At 45.2% G+C, this 15,917-nt stretch overlaps 1 protein-coding gene across 1 annotated transcript; it reads right to left on the bottom strand.

Annotated features, from left to right (window-relative positions):
* Positions 1 to 8,483: 8,483 nt before the first annotated feature.
* Positions 8,484 to 13,309, bottom strand: LOC124673418 (nitrate reductase [NADH]). The gene is made up of 4 exons (XM_047209532.1): positions 12,183 to 13,309; positions 11,960 to 12,100; positions 10,234 to 10,466; positions 8,484 to 10,130 (listed from the first exon to the last, which is right to left on the bottom strand). The coding sequence occupies exons 1-4, from the start codon at positions 13,189 to 13,191 to the stop codon at positions 8,790 to 8,792; spliced, it is 2,724 nt and encodes a 907-aa protein (XP_047065488.1). The 5' UTR covers positions 13,192 to 13,309; the 3' UTR covers positions 8,484 to 8,789.
* Positions 13,310 to 15,917: the final 2,608 nt, after the last annotated feature.

The following is a 15,917-nucleotide window of genomic DNA, read 5'->3' as shown; positions in this document are numbered from 1 at the left end:
TTTAGGCATAGATGCAGTTGGATGGCGGTCTATGTACTTTGTCGTAATGCCCAATTAAATCTCACTATACTTATCATGTCATGTATGTGCATTGTTATGCCCTCTCTATTTGTCAATTGCCCGACCGTAATTTGTTCACCCAACATGCTTTTATCTTATGGGAGAGACACCTCTAGTGAACTCGTGGACCCCGGTCCATTCTTTTAATACCGAAATACAAATCTGCTGCAATACTTGTTTTACTATTTTCTCTCGCAAACAATCATCTTCCACACAATACGGTTAATCCTTTGTTACAGCAAGCCGGTGAGATTGACAACCTCACCGTTTCGTTGGGGCAAAGTACTTTGGTTGTGTTGTGCAGGGTTCCACGTTGGCGCCGAATCTCCGGTGTTGCGCCGCACTACATCCCGCCGCCATCAACCTTCAACGTGCTTCTTGGCTCCTCCCGGTTCGATAAACCTTGGTTTCTTTCTCGAGGGAAAACTTGCCGCCGTGCGCATCATACCTTCCTCTTGGGGTTGCCCAACGAACGTGTGAAATACACGCCATCAAGCATATTTTCCGGCGCTCGTTGCCGGGAACCGAAGAAAAGCTACACCACAAAGATTTCTAACTCCCACGTCAACTACGCGCCGAAGATATTTTCTGGCGCCGTTGCCGGGGAGATCAAGACACGCTGCAAGGGGAGTCTCCACTTCTCAATCTCTTTACTTTGTTTTTGTCTTGCTTTATTTTATTTACTACTTTGTTTGCTGCACTTATATCAAAACACGAAAAAAAAAATTTAGTTGCTAGCTTTACTTCATTTGCTATCTTGTTTGCTATATCAAAAACACAAAAAAAAATAGTTACTTGTTTTACTTTACTTAATATCATGCATGTTTTTATTTCACTAGTTAAGCATAATGGAAAACAACAAAAATATGAGAGATCTTTATGAACTTTATCTTGAATTAGGACATGATGTGTTTGAAGAGAGAATTAAAAAACCCATGGAACTTTATATGCATGCTAATGGGAATGTTATTACTATGGATGCTTTGAACACCATTGTTGCTAATGCTATGGAAAATTCTAAGCTTGGGGAAGCTGGCTCTGATGAGCATGATCTTTTTAGTCCCCCAAGCATTGAGGAGAAAATTTTATTTTATATGCCTCCTATATATGATGATAGCCACTTTGTTGAATTTGCTCCCACTACAACTAATAAAATTGATTATGCCTATGTGGAGAGTAATAATTTTATGCATGAGACTCATGATAAGAATGCTTTATGTGATGGTTATATTGTTGAGTTTGCTCATGTTACTAAAACACCTCTCTATGTGCTGAAATTTTTGAAGCCACACTTGTTTTATCTTCCTATGCTTGTCACTTTGCTCTTCATGAACTTGTTTATTTACAAGATTCCTATGCATAGGAAGCATGTTAGACTTAAATGTGTTTTGAATTTTCCTCTTGATGCTCTATTTTGTTTCAAATACTATTTCTTGCGAGTGCATCATTAAAACTGCTGAGCCCATCTTAATGGCTATAAAGAAAGAACTTCTTGGGAGACAACCCATGTTTTTACTACAGTACTTTGTTTTATATTTGTGTCTTGGAAGTTGTTTACTACTGTAGCAACCTCTCCTTATCTTGGTTTTGAGTTTTGTTGTGCCAAGTAAAGTCTTTGATAGAAAAGTAAGTACTAGATTTGGATTACTCACGCAGTTCCAGATTTCTTTGTCTGTCACGAATCTGGGTCTATCTCCTCGTAGGTAGCTCAGAAAATTACGCCAATTTACGAGCATGATCCTCGGATATGTACGCAACTTTCATTCAATTTGAGCATTTTCGTTTGAGCAAGTCTGGTGGCCTAATAAAATCCATCTTTACGGACTGTTCTGTTTTGACAGATTCTGTCTTTTATTTCGCATTGCCTCTTTTGCTATGTTGGATGAATTTCTTTGATCCACTAATGTCCAGTAGCTTTATGCAATGTCCGAAGTGTTAAGAATGATTGTGTCACCTCTGAACATGTTAATTTTTATTATGCACTAACCCTCTAATGAGTTGTTTCGAGTTTGGTGTGGAGGAAGTTTTCAAGGGTCAAGAGAGGAGTATGATGCAATATGATCAAGGAGAGTGAAAGCTCTAAGCTTGGGGATGCCCCGGTGGTTCACCCCCGCATATATTAAGAAGACTCAAGCGTCTAAGCTTGGGGATGCCCAAGGCATCCCCTTCTTCATCAACAACATTATCAGGTTCCTCCCCTGAAACTATATTTTTATTCGGCCACATCTTATGTACTTTGCTTGGAGCGTCGTTTTGTTTTTGTTTTTTGTTTTGTTTGAATAAAATGGATCCTAGCATTCACTTTATGGGAGAGAGACACGCTCCGCTGTTGCATATGGACAAATATGTCCTTAGGCTCTACTCATAGTATTCATGGCGAAGTTTCTTCTTCGTTAAATTGTTATATGGTTGGAATTGGAAAATGATACATGTAGTAATTGCTATAAATGTTTTGGGTAATGTGATACTTGGCAATTGTTGTGCTCATGTTTAAGCTCTTGCATCATATACTTTGCACCCATTAATGAAGAAATACTTAGAGCTTGCTAATTTGGTTTGCATATTTGGTTTCTCTAGAGTCTAGATAACATCTAGTATTGAGTTTTGAACAACAAGGAAGACGGTATGGAGTCTTATAATGTTTACCATATGTCTTTTATGTGAGTTTTGCTGTACCGTTCATCCTTGTGTTTGTTTCAAATAACTTTGCTAGCCTAAACCTTGTATCGAGAGGAAATACTTCTCATGCATCCAAAATACTTGAGCCAACCACTATGCCATTTGTGTCCACCATACCTACCTACTACATGGTATTTATCCGCCATTCCAAAGTAAATTGCTTGAGTGCTACCTTTAAAATTCCATCATTCACCTTTGCAATATATAGCTCATGGGACAAATAGCTTAAAAACTATTGTGGTATTGAATATGTACTTATGCACTTTATCTCTTATTAAGTTGCTTGTTGAGCGATAACCATGTTTCGGGGACGCCATCAACTATTCTTTGTTGGATATCATGTGAGTTGCTATGCATGTCCGTCTTGTCCGAAGCAAGAGAGATCTACCACCTTCATGGTTGGAGCATGCATGTTGTTAGAGAAGAACTTTGGGCCGCTAACTAAAGCCATGATTCATGGTGGAAGTTTCAGCTTTGGACATATATCCTCAATCTCATATGAGAATAAAAATTGTTGCCACATGCTTATGCATTAAAGAGGAGTCCATTATCTCGTTGTCCATGTTGTCCCGGTATGGATGTCTAAGTTGAGAATAATCAAAAGCGAGAAATCCAAAATGCGAGCTTTCTCCTTAGACCTTTGTACGAGCGACATGGAGGTACCCCATTGTGACACTTGGTCAAAACATGTGCATTGCAAAGATCCGGTAGTCCAAGTTAATTAGGACAAGGTGCGGGCACTATTAGTATACTATGCATGAGACTTGCAACTTGTAAGATATAATTTACATAACTCATATGCTTTATTACTACCGTTGACAAAATTGTTTCATGTTTTCAAATTAAAAAGCTCTAGCACAAATATAGCAATCGATGCTTTCCTCTTTGAAGGACCATTCTCTTTACTTTTATGTTGAGTCAGTTCACCTATTTCTCTCCACCTCAAGAAGCAAACACTTGTGTGAACCGTGCATTGATTCCTACATACTTGCATATTGTACTTGTTATATTACTCTATGTTGACAATTATCCATGAGATATACATGTTATAAGTTGAAAGCAACCGCTGAAACTTAATCTTCCTTTGTGTTGCTTCAATACCTTTACTTTGATTTATTGCTTTATGAGTTAACTCTTATGCAAGACTTATTAATACCTGTCTTGAAGTACTATTCATGAAAAGTCTTTGCTATATGATTCACCTGTTTACTCATGTCATCACCATTGTTTTGATCGCTGCATCCACTACATATGTTTACAAATAGTATGATCAAGGTTATGATGGCATATCACTTCGAAATTATCTTTGTTATCGTTTTACTCGCTCGGGACGAGCGTAACTAAGCTTGGGGATGCTTGATACGTCTCCGACGTATCGATAATTTCTTATGTTCTATGCCATATTATTGATGATACCTACATGTTTTATGCACACTTTATGTCATATTCGTGCATTTTCTCGGAACTAACCTATTAACAAGATGCCGAAGTGCCGGCTCTCGTTTTCTGCTGTTTTTGGTTTCAGAAATCCTAGTAACGAAATATTCTCGAATTGGACGAAACGAAGACCCGTGGCCCTATTTTTCCACGGAGCTTCCGGAAGACCGAAGAACACACGAAGTGGGGCCACGAGGTGGCCAAGCTATAGGGCGGCGCGGCCCAAGCCCCGGCCGCGCCGACCTATAGCGTGGGCCCCTCGTTAGCCCCCGACTCGCCCTTCCGCCTACTTAAAGCCTCTTTCGCGAAAACCCCGATGCGAAAAACCACGATACGGAAAACCTTACCGAGACACCGTCGCCGCCGATCCCATCTCGGGGGATTCCGGAGATCTCCTCCGCACCCCGCCGGAGAGGGGATTCATCTCCCGGAGGACTCTACACCGCCATGGTCGCCTCCGGAGTGATGAGTGAGTAGTTCACCCCTGGACCATGGGTCAATAGCAGTAGCTAGATGGTTGTCTTCTCCTCATTGTGCTTCATTGTTGGATCTTGTGAGCTGCCTAACATGATCAAGATCATCTATCTGTAATTCTATATGTTGTGTTTGTCGGGATCCGATGGATAGAGAATACCATGTCATGTTAATTATCAAGTTATTATACATGTGTTGTTTATGATCTTGCATGCTCTCCGTTTCTAGTAGAGGCTCGGCCAAGTTTTTACTTTTAACTCCAAGAGGGAGTACTTATGCTCGATAGTGGGTTCATGCCCGCATTGACACCGGGGGAGTGACGGAAACCCCTAAGGTTGTGTTGTGCTCGTTGCCACTAGGGATAAAACATTGGCGCTATGTCCGAGGATGTAGTTGTTGATTACATTACGCACCATACTTAATGCAATTGTCCGTTGCTTTGCAACTTAATACCGGAGGGGGTTCGGATGATAACCTCGAAGGTGGACTTTTTAGGCATAGATGCAGTTGGATGGCGGTCTATGTACTTTGTCGTAATGCCCAATTAAATCTCACTATACTTATCATGTCATGTATGTGCATTGTTATGCCCTCTCTATTTGTCAATTGCCCGACCGTAATTTGTTCACCCAACATGCTTTTATCTTATGGGAGAGACACCTCTAGTGAACTGTGGACCCCGGTCCATTCTTTTAATACCGAAATACAAATCTGCTCGCAATACTTGTTTTACTATTTTCTCTCGCAAACAATCATCTTCCACACAATACGGTTAATCCTTTGTTACAGACAAGCCGGTGAGATTGACAACCTCACCTGTTTCGTTGGGGCAAAGTACTTTGGTTGTGTTGTGCAGGTTCCACGTTGGCGCCGGAATCTCCGGTGTTGCGCCGCACTACATCCCGCCGCCATCAACCTTCAACGTGCTTCTTGGCTCCTCCCGGTTCGATAAACCTTGGTTTCTTTCTCGAGGGAAAACTTGCTCGCTGTGCGCATCATACCTTCCTCTTGGGGTTGCCCAACGAACGTGTGAAATACACGCCATCAAGCATATTTTCCGGCGCCGTTGCCGGGAACCGAAGAAAAGCTACACCACAAAGATTTCTAACTCCCACGTCAACTACGCGCCAAGCGATGTGTTGGGGACACAAGAGACTTCTTGCTTTGTGGTTGCAGGGTTGCATGAGAGGGATATCTTTGACCTCTTCCTCCCTGAGTTCGATAAACCTTGGGTGATCCACTTAAGGGAAACTTGCTGCTGTTCTACAAACCTCTGCTCTTGGAGGCCCAACACTGTCTACAAGAATAGAAGCTCCCGTAGACATCAAGGGCTACTCCCATCGGGAGCGCTGGTCGCGCACCCGATATGTATGAAAAGTTCGAGAAAGAATGACAATATAGCGACATAAGGCGTTAAAGTGTTGAGCCTACAACCAAGCACTAGTCCTTGGCTGTAGCCTCGGGGGCTACTCCCATCGGGAACGCTGTTCGCGTGCCCGATGAAATTATAACAAAAAAAAGAAGAAGTGAGCATATTTCGAGTTATACAAATAACTCTACATATACTCCCATCGGGAAGGCAAGATAAGTCATCCGTTGACTCAATAAAATGTGCTATTCCAACAGCCGAAAAAGCACTCGACAATATATTCTTAGAGCGCCAAAGTTGCGAATAATCTCTGAATGCCGCAAATTTCTGCGAAGGTAAGACCCCAGATCCATTCTGAGCGGCGTGGCACCGTCTCTGACGTCGGTTTGCTACTTTTTTCCGTATCAACAGATACGAAGAAAAATCCTAACGGACGCGTTAGGTACCCGATAAAATATGACTGTGACTCGACGGATGGTAAGACCTTAAGCGGCACCTGTCGAAGTTAACACCAGTATCCCGAGATCATGTCCAGGGACGTGATCTTGAAGTAGGTTTTTGCGGATTGCCACTAGAGCAGTTAACTAGTACCTGATCCGTCAGATGAACTAGCCCCAACTACCATTATCCCCGTACAATATAGAATTGCGTATCCAAAGATATGTGATAAATTCGATAGAGTTATTGAATGACTATAAAGTTGGAGATTTTCCCTGATTCTTCGATTCAAGCAAAATCTCGGGGGCTACTGACATAGGCATCTCCAAATGGGCCTGCCGAAGATGGTACCCGGGGTTTACTGAAGGCCCACAACTCGATGAATATGAAGATTCAGAAGCCCAAGTTAGTATCAAGGAAAGCTAGAGTTGTATTAGAAAATACATACTTGTAATCTTACGGGATGAGTTAGAAACCCTCCCGGACTCTGTAACTTGTGTAATACGAATCCCCCGGCTCCGCCTCCTATATAAGGGGGAGTCGAGGGACAAAGAGAGGATCGATTCATTGTTTCACGCAACCCTAGTTTTCATAATCGTCGAGCACTTTTCGGCTGAAACCTTCGAGATCTACTTGCCCTCTACTTCCGACTAAAACCCTAGTCTACAATACGTAGGCATTGATAAGTTAATCCCTTGTCACTTGTGCATCCACAAGCTTCTAGTTTTCATCCTTGGATGACTCCTTGTTTGTTGCACCTGCATTCACTATAGAAACTTCAACACAAAATTTTTCTTTTCTACCTAGTGGTTTAAAGAAAGTATTCAATGATGTGCAGTAGGAATGACACTGTAACAGACATGGAAAAGTGTACCCACCTATTATTTAATTTAGTTCTCGTAGTAAAAAAAAACCCTCCGAAAACAACTTTTTCGCGAAACATAATACAATCATAGACATTTACACATACATACATATAGTCACCTCTATAAAAACACAAACTTACACCCTACCTATATGAGCACCTTCGAGAGCTTAGGTCCAAGAAACCGATAATTCAGCGGGTCTTAAGATTAACGAAGTTACCACATGCATCTCGCTATCAACAGAAATGTCGCTTTCCACTAAAAGAACATTTTACCTTTATGAAGCACCAAAGTATGAAACCTAGAATTTTAACTTTAATAGGCTAGAGGTGTCATTGTCCTTCTAACCTTCCAACCATAAGTTGATTCTCAACCTTTTCAAACAATCTTGTGCAATTTATGTCACCTTCTGCAGAAAAATAAACAAAAGAAAAAAACGCAAATGGGCCGAGCAGGAGCTATTTAGGCTGGACTGGGCCTACTGCAACCTGGGCCAGGCGCAGAGGAGAGGCCACATGCCCGTTCCCCTCCTGGCTTGTCTCCTCAGACCTCGGGAGACGCCGCCGGCCGCCGGCCGCCGCCCCTGCTTGCCCTCTTCCCTAGCGGCCGCCAGCCAAGCGTGCGTGCGTGCCGGGTGACCCTCCTTCTCCTCCCGAATCCCCTCTCTCGCCCCTACCCCTGGTCTTCAACATCACCCGGGCGGCGGCTAGGTCTCCATCCGGCGAGGCGGCGATGATTGGGCGGTTGGGCCACTTCCTGGTGGCGATTTCTTGGTAACAATGGACATGAAGGGGAACAAACGTGCTGCTGCAAAGGGTAGAGGTAAATTTCTTGATTGTGTGGTTAATTGGACAAATTGTTGAATTTGTGAATTGTGACTTTGTGAGCTATTACCATTGTACTAACTGGTTATATTTAAGACCATACATATAAATATTAATGTATCGAGACTATTTTGAATTTTTGCGTCAATCTTTTTTATAGTACTTTAGAGTTTGTCGGACCTTGATTTTTTTCATCCTTGCCACTGAGTGTATGCAAAGTTTCCACCATAGAAAAACACTTATGTGAGAGCATAATAATATACAAATAGACAGACCATGAACATGATGTGTATGCTAATTATTCAAACAATTCCCAATGCATTCCCCTCTCAAGGCTAACAAACAATAACCTTAATTATTTACATACTACTCCAGTATACATGAAGGAATAATCATACCCTCATTTGGAGCTGCTGCATGAACACATCCAGACATCCTGAGAGCAAGACACACGGCCGACGTACTCTAGCAGAGGAAGAGTACATACTACTAGTGTCCAACCTATTATTAATGTCGTATACTCCTTATTGTTCCCCGTGCAATCATGTGTGGTTCTCTAACGAATACAGCACGTACCATGTCCATATATACATACACTCAGATGCGTCGACGAAGTAGGTAGCTGCATGCTACAACGGTATCTTAGAATGAGATGAAAGAATTGGCCATGTCGTACTTCATCTTCTCCAGGTTGGGCGATATGGCGAACTTGATCATGGGCGGCGGCCCGCAGGCGAGTGCGAGCGTGTCATCACCACCCTCCGGCACGTGCGCCCGCAGAATGTCCTCGGTCACGAACCCGACGCTGAACTTCCAGCCATCCTCCGGCCGCTTCACCTGGTCGATGACGTACCACACCTTGAGCCTGTCGGGGTACTCCGCCGCCCACCGGTCCAGCTCGTCACGGAGCAGTATGTCATCCTCCGTCCGGTTGGCGTACACAAGGTGCATCTCTGTCTCGTCCTCTGGCTGGTCGCGCAACACGGCCTGGATCACCTGGTACATGGGCGTGATCCCGCTCCCTCCGCAGATCATCGCCAAGCGGCGCGCCTGCCGCTGCTTGCCGTTGATCACGAAGTTGCCACGGCCGGTGTACTCAACGTGTCCGAGAGGGCCCTTGACGTCGATGTAGGAGCCGATCTGAAGCGACTCCAGGTGCTGGGTCATGAGGCCACCGTTGGGGAACTTGGGGTGCTCGTCCTTGAAATAGACCTTGATGAGGAGCTCGAAGTGACCGATCTCGTCGACCATGCTCGTGGGCGTGTAGGCGCGCATGCATAGCTTCCCCTCGATGGTCGCGCACACAAAGATGTGCTTGCCGACGGACAGTCCGAGCACTTGGTCGGAGGAGGGCAGCGCGAAGCGGAAGAGGCGGACGTCGTGGGAGAGCTCCTTCTTGTCGATGAGGCGGCATGGGACCTTCTCGCGCGGGCTGGACAACGCGATGGGTGCGGCCAGGGCCTTTGTGGCCTCACGGATGGGGGCGAGGTGGGAGAGGTTGGAACCGCCATGGACGGAGTTGTCAGAGTTGTAGCCGGTGCCGGTGGTGATGAGCTCGCCGATGCGGTACGTGTCGAGGAGCGCCTTGGCCTTGTCGGAGTGGATGGCGTCGAACTCCTCCGTGCAATCGGAGCCTGCGTTGATGAGGATGCTGTCGGCGCCGCCTGGGTGGTCCTTGAGGAAGGCGGTGCAGTCGTAGACGTGGCCGTGGACGACGATCCATGCCGAGTCCTTCGACCCGTGCTTGCGCACCTCGGACATGGTGAACTGCTTGTCGAGAGCGGCTTGCAGGAAGGGCGTGGAGGTGCTGCGCTTGAGCCCCGGCGCGGCGGCCTCGGCCGTCTCCAGGTGCTTCTGCCTTGCCATCCAGCCGCCCGTCTGGTTACCTGGCTGTGTCGGGTGCTCGAAGACGAGACCAATCTCCCCCTTGTGTGGCCGGCACACGTTCACCTTCACCTTGAACCAGCAGTTGTTCATCATCCCCTGCCAGCACACAGAAAAACCCATCAGAATTCTGAACGATCAATCACATTTGTACATGCTTCGGCTGTATGCATTTGCGAATTACTGCAGCAGGGGTACGCACCATGAGATTCCATATCAGCTTCTCGGGCTGGGTGTTGTGCGTCTGGTCCCAGGCGCGCACGGCGACCTCCTTGGCGCCGAGGAGGTCGAGGACCTCGATCTCGACGGACCAGAAGCACCAGCACCAGTACCGGCCGTACTTGGTGGGCTTCTCCGGGATGTCCAGCGTGCACACCAGCCATGTCTCGCCGCCGTCCAGCGTCACCTCCACTCTTGTGATCTTCTTGCCACCACCTATACCAAAACACAACAACAAGAGTCGTCAAACTCGTGACCTCACTAGCTTAATTACCGCCCATTAATTACTGCAGTAAAAAGGCAGAACACGGCAGTTGTTAGCTTAATTACCACTTGCTAGGTTAATCTACCATCCACTAAAACCAACAAGATTCGATTTAGCAAGCGACCGTATTAGCAAGCGACACGCTAGTTCCGTCCCTAGAATATTCAGTATCCATGTTCCTGGATTCCAGTGGCCGCCGCCCGGCGCCCACTTGTCCATGATTGGCTGGCGAGTAAGAATCCCAAGGACGCATCATGCTTGTTTTTCTTCAATTTGAGTCGCTTTTGGTTTCCATGTTTGTCCAATGAGACTCGAGGTAGATGACAATGGCATCCGTTGGATTATTGGTGCCATTAGCCAAGGAACATGCATGTCCCCCTTTCTACCTTACATGCATTAGAATACTCTGATGCTGCTGCTCTACTTACTGCTAATAGTACAGTGTTGAACTATTTGCCAGGGAAAAGATCTTCCTTGTGGCTGCGGCTGGCCACAGGAATTCAGGCTCCATCGACCAATAATGAACGGGGTTGAATTTTTCACCAGCTACTACAAGCATACAGCCATGGAGCGACCTGCTAGACTGGTCCAAGAGCAACGTTTCAGTACTGCTACTCCATGTCTCCATCAACAAGCAGCTCCTGGATGTCACGAAGCGCTAACGCCCCCAGAACCACCCGATTGTCCATGCTTTCCTCGGCAGGAAAGCGCACAGGAAAAACTACTTAAAGAACACATGGTATCTTGCACCCAGTTTCGGAGCTAGCTAGCCTAACATGACATGACGCATTTCATCTTTGTCAACGGTGGTGAAGTACTCCGCTACTACTACTAATTAAGAGTACAATAATCAGGAGTTGCTGCTACTTGCTTGGTCTTTTTGGTTGGTCATCCTGTAAGAAGGCCTTTGTTTAACTCCAATTGTAGATTTTCTAGTGTCCACAAAAGAATTCCTTGCTGTAGCATAGATATATTTCTAGGCACACAAGTAGTTCTTTGTGAATCTAGAACTAACTTAATTCCCGGTCAAATAATTTCATGTGCAATTTATGTGTAAACTGGATGTGCAATTGCACACCCATATACACAGTTCTCATTTACACAAATCACAATACGAATTTAGCGGTTTTATTGTTTGATGTAGAACTAGGAAGAGGGTGTTTTTAGATCATCAGGTTCAGGAGATACATGTTCTGAACAAACGAAATACTTACAGACTCGTAGATGGCTTAGCTACTATAAGCATAAACTATGCACTGCGTTTATGCGTTGTCCCAAAAGTAGATTCCCGATCCGTTTATAAGAAATCCGTGTGTGCTCCGGTTTCAGCGTTGGTTTTTTCAAAAGAGCACAACTAGCTAGCTAGTGTATGGCACAGCAAGCTGAAAGCGTGTAGTTAAACAAGGTACGACAGCGTCAGCGTGGATGGAAGCCATGGACTCACCGGAGTAGGCGTATCCCTTCATGGTGTAGGCGCGTTGCGTGGTGAAGGCGTTGATGGGCAGGATCTCGTCGTGCCCCGGCGTGGTGATCACCGAGTTGGTGTTGAGCTCGTTGATGATGTGCTCCGGCTTGTACCACCACGCTGCACAATCCAAGCATTTCGTCAGACATCAATCCACTTAAACGGGCAGGACAATCTTGGCGTGTGGAGATGGATGTGTTACCTTCTGCGTTGGCGAGCTCGGCGTCGACGTGGGAGGGCAGCACGCGGTTGTCCTTGAAATGGTAGTAGTTGTCGGACTCGGCGGCGGTGACGATGATGCGCTTCACCCACTTGACCATGCGGCCGCCGATGCATCCGGGGATGATGGCGCGCACGGGGAAGCCGTGGTCCGGCAGCAGCAGCTCGCCGTTCTGCATGTAGGCGAGCATGATGTCCCGCGACGGGTCCAGCGCCCACTCGCGGGTGATGCTGGTGCCGTACTTGGAGCCGCCGCCGCCGGGGAGGTCCTCGGCGCCCTCGAAGCACACGTTGAGGGCCTGCCCCTTGACGCCCATCATGCCGCACCGCCGCAGCAGGTCGCGGAGCCGCACGCCGCGCCACACGGAGGTGGACACCCCCGCCGCGCCCCAGTTGAACCCCACCGTCTGCTGCACCATGTTCTGCTCCTTGCGCCGGTTCCCCGCGCACACCAGCGTGGCCGCCACCTCCAGGGCCGGGAACTCGTTGGCCAGCTCGTCCATGGTGAACCGCGCCGGCCGCTTCACCAGGCCCGTCACCTCCACGGTCCACGTCGACCAGTCGCCGCGCGGCACCGCGCCGTGGTTGCGCACGTAGTGGAGCGGCGCCGGGGTGATGAAGCCGTGGTGCATCAGCCGCGCTAGCGGCGGCTCGCAGTTGAGCGGGTGCTTCCCCGTGAGGCGGATCAGCGACGGGTTGCGCTCGATCCACGCGTCCGCCGTGCCCTCGTCGCGCAAGTCGCGCACCGACGGCTCCACCTCGAACTGCAGCTGCGACCCGTACAGCTCCCGCCAGTCCTCCTGCTCCTCCTCGTCGTCGTCCGACGCGTCGTCGTAGACGCGGGCCTTCCGGGGCGGCGATATCAGAGCGGGGAAGCCGCACCCGCGCACGGGGGAGTCGGCGCGGCGGCGGATGCCGCTCGAGGCGCCGCGCACCGGCGGGGAGACCGGCTCGAGGCGGCCGAACTGCCGTGGCTCGACAGAAGCGGCCATGTTAGCTGCTACGTTGCCGGAGAGAGGTGTTCGGTTCTAGGTGTGGCGGCGTTCTGCTTTGCGGTCGTGGCAGGCAATGAGGGAGCCAGTAGTGGCGCGGAATTGTTGCCAGGAGAAGAAGTGCAGGGCGTGATATATATACACACGCAAAGCCGACCTCGCGGATGACATGGCGCCTCGAAAGCCAGCATGGCTCCACTCTTCTGCTACATGTGGCAAGGTGTTCTTGGCGCTATGCTTGGACTTTGGAGTCGCGCTATTCAGCGCCACATATTTTGCTGATATTTTCTCTTTTAGGCTAGCCATAGTAATATCTTAGCTGATGTGGCAGTTAATTAAGGAGGAGAGATAAAATTATAGTACTAGGTGGATACCGTATCATAACATATATCAAGAGAAAAGTTAATGCCAAATAAATCTTATAGTACATCAATTCGCATTGAGATTCTAAATAGTAATAAATATAGCATAACTATGATAATACTACATGATACTACCCACTATTAAGATAGTATCATACACATGTATCATATGCATGATACTATTATATGATACTAAGCACTATGACCAGCCTTAGGACTTGCAAGTTCCACCGATTTAATACGACATACTACTTCTTATCTTCTCCACTTTGTGAAAATTATTAGCATTGCCATTTCAATCTATTTGGCGACTGCTTGCAGATTTCTTTCTGTTGGCAAACAGCAGCCCACATGCGTATTCTAATTGTCCAATTTAACGAAAATTATATAGAGCCAACATTAAGATTTTATTTGTCCAATTCAGCTCCTTTTCACTTATGCGTCATTCTGTTCACGGTATGGCAGCTGCAACTCACTTTCAAGTCAGCAATGTCATGCAAAAGATAGTAGTGCTGAAGAAGTAAAATGGCTTCAAAGATCAAGGGTAAAATTTTGCTTGAAGGTGATAACAACCAAATATTATCACTCGAAGGCAAGTGGTAGCAAAAGGGAAAAGATCACAAATAGTTTAAACCAGGAAGATGGTTTGACTGAAGGTCAAGAAATCAGTAAATTTATTTCACAATTTTCAACAAACAACTTTTGGAAGATCAGAAGACTCAAATGTGTCTCTAAATTGCATGATAGTTAATATAATTTCTAAGAGGGTATAGATTTCCTAACTGGAAAATCATAATGGAACAAATCAAAGAAGCTATTTTTGGAATGACAACTAGAAAGTTGGAAGAAATCATAAATTCTTGTATCTTTTTTACCATGATATTTTTCATTTAATTGAACCTTTCTATGAAGTAGACCCATATGTCTTTTGGACATTAAAAGACTTAACATGGGTGTAATCACTCTTGTGTGTAAGGGCACATATGTTGATCAAATTCAAAAAAAGTAGACCCATATGTCTTTTTTGACATTGTTAACATTACTTCCAAGGTGCTAGTGATCCGACTAATTCATATGGTAGGTACATTTTAGAGGGTGTTGAGATACTTCATAAAACCATCGATGATATGCACAATATTTAAAAAAACAATGGTTCGAGAAGGCCATTGATAAAATCAAATGGTCTTTTTTGCTTATAGGTCTTAAAGATGAAAGGGTTTCCTAGTAATTATTTGGTTTTGGTTTTAAGAATTGTTTCTAGAGAGAAAGTAGCATCTAAATTGAACAATTAAATTTTCCCTTATTTCTACACTCATAAAGGCCTAAGGCAAGAATATCAGCTTTCTCCTCTACTTTCCGACCTTGGCATAAATGTTGTCTCCACCATCATTGACTGAACAAGACTTAACTATTATAACTGGTTATACTGAAAATGGATGTGCCATTTGACAATATGCACATTCCATGATCCTTGTCATTCAGTATGAGTTGGAGCAAGACAGTAACTTAATGTTCTTAACTTCTCCACTTTGCGAAAATTATTTGCATTGCCATTTCACTCTTCTTAGCGACTACTTCCAGTTTTCTTTCTATTAGCAAACACTAGTCCACAAGACTTAATGAAGCCCTTTTGAACATTTCTATATATGAAGGGAATCTGGACATTAAAAGCCTTAATATGGGTGTAATCACTCTTGTTTCTAACGGCAAATGTGCTGATCAAATCTAAAAATATAGAACCATATGTCTTTTGAATGACATTGTTAAAATTATTACCAAGGTGCTAGTGAACCGATTAATCCGTATTATTTGGGGGATAATTAGGGCTTATCAACCTTCTTTTCATAGAGCGAGAGGTACATCCTATAGGTGTTGTGATGGTTTGCACAATAAAAAAGGAATGGGTTCTAATCAAAATTGGTTTTGACATAGTCTTGGTAAAATGAAATAATTTTTTTCTCCTGTAAATCTTAAACATGAATTTCGTAGTAAATTGAATGATCTGGATTTTATGAATTATTTCTAGAGGGAAAGTAGCATCTAAATTGAATAGTAAAGTTTCCCCTTATTGTAACATCCTAGAACTTAGGACAAATGCAGGGTAGATTCAGCAAAGGGTTGTGCATTGCATCGCAAAATGGGGGAAATTTTTGTGCTTAATTGCATAACACCTAAGAGGGATCGAGGTTTATCTCTCGTTGCAATTAGGGTTAGAGTAACGAGAGTGCTATGAATTTCAACATGGTCTCTTTTGAATCTAGGGTTTTGAGAGGAGTTTGAATTTGAATTTCAAATTTGAATATTGAATAATAAAGGAATATAAGAAACCATAATATAATTGAACTCATATTTTATAATTCAAAC

Source organism: Lolium rigidum, chromosome 1 (assembly GCF_022539505.1).
Source record: "Lolium rigidum isolate FL_2022 chromosome 1, APGP_CSIRO_Lrig_0.1, whole genome shotgun sequence".
NCBI lineage: Eukaryota > Viridiplantae > Streptophyta > Magnoliopsida > Poales > Poaceae > Lolium > Lolium rigidum.
Note: the sequence above shows the minus strand (reverse complement) of the source record. Positions and strands in the feature narration are given on the sequence as shown.

Coding starts and splice junctions, on each gene's coding strand:
- LOC124673418 (XM_047209532.1), bottom strand. CDS start 13,191: ATGGCCGCTTCTGTCGAGCCACGGCAGTTCGGCCGCCTCGAGCCGGTC. Junction 12,101..12,182: donor CGAGCTCGCCAACGCAGAAG/GTAACACATCCA, acceptor TGGATTGTGCAG/CGTGGTGGTACAAGCCGGAG. Junction 10,131..10,233: donor AGCTGATATGGAATCTCATG/GTGCGTACCCCT, acceptor GTGTGCTGGCAG/GGGATGATGAACAACTGCTG.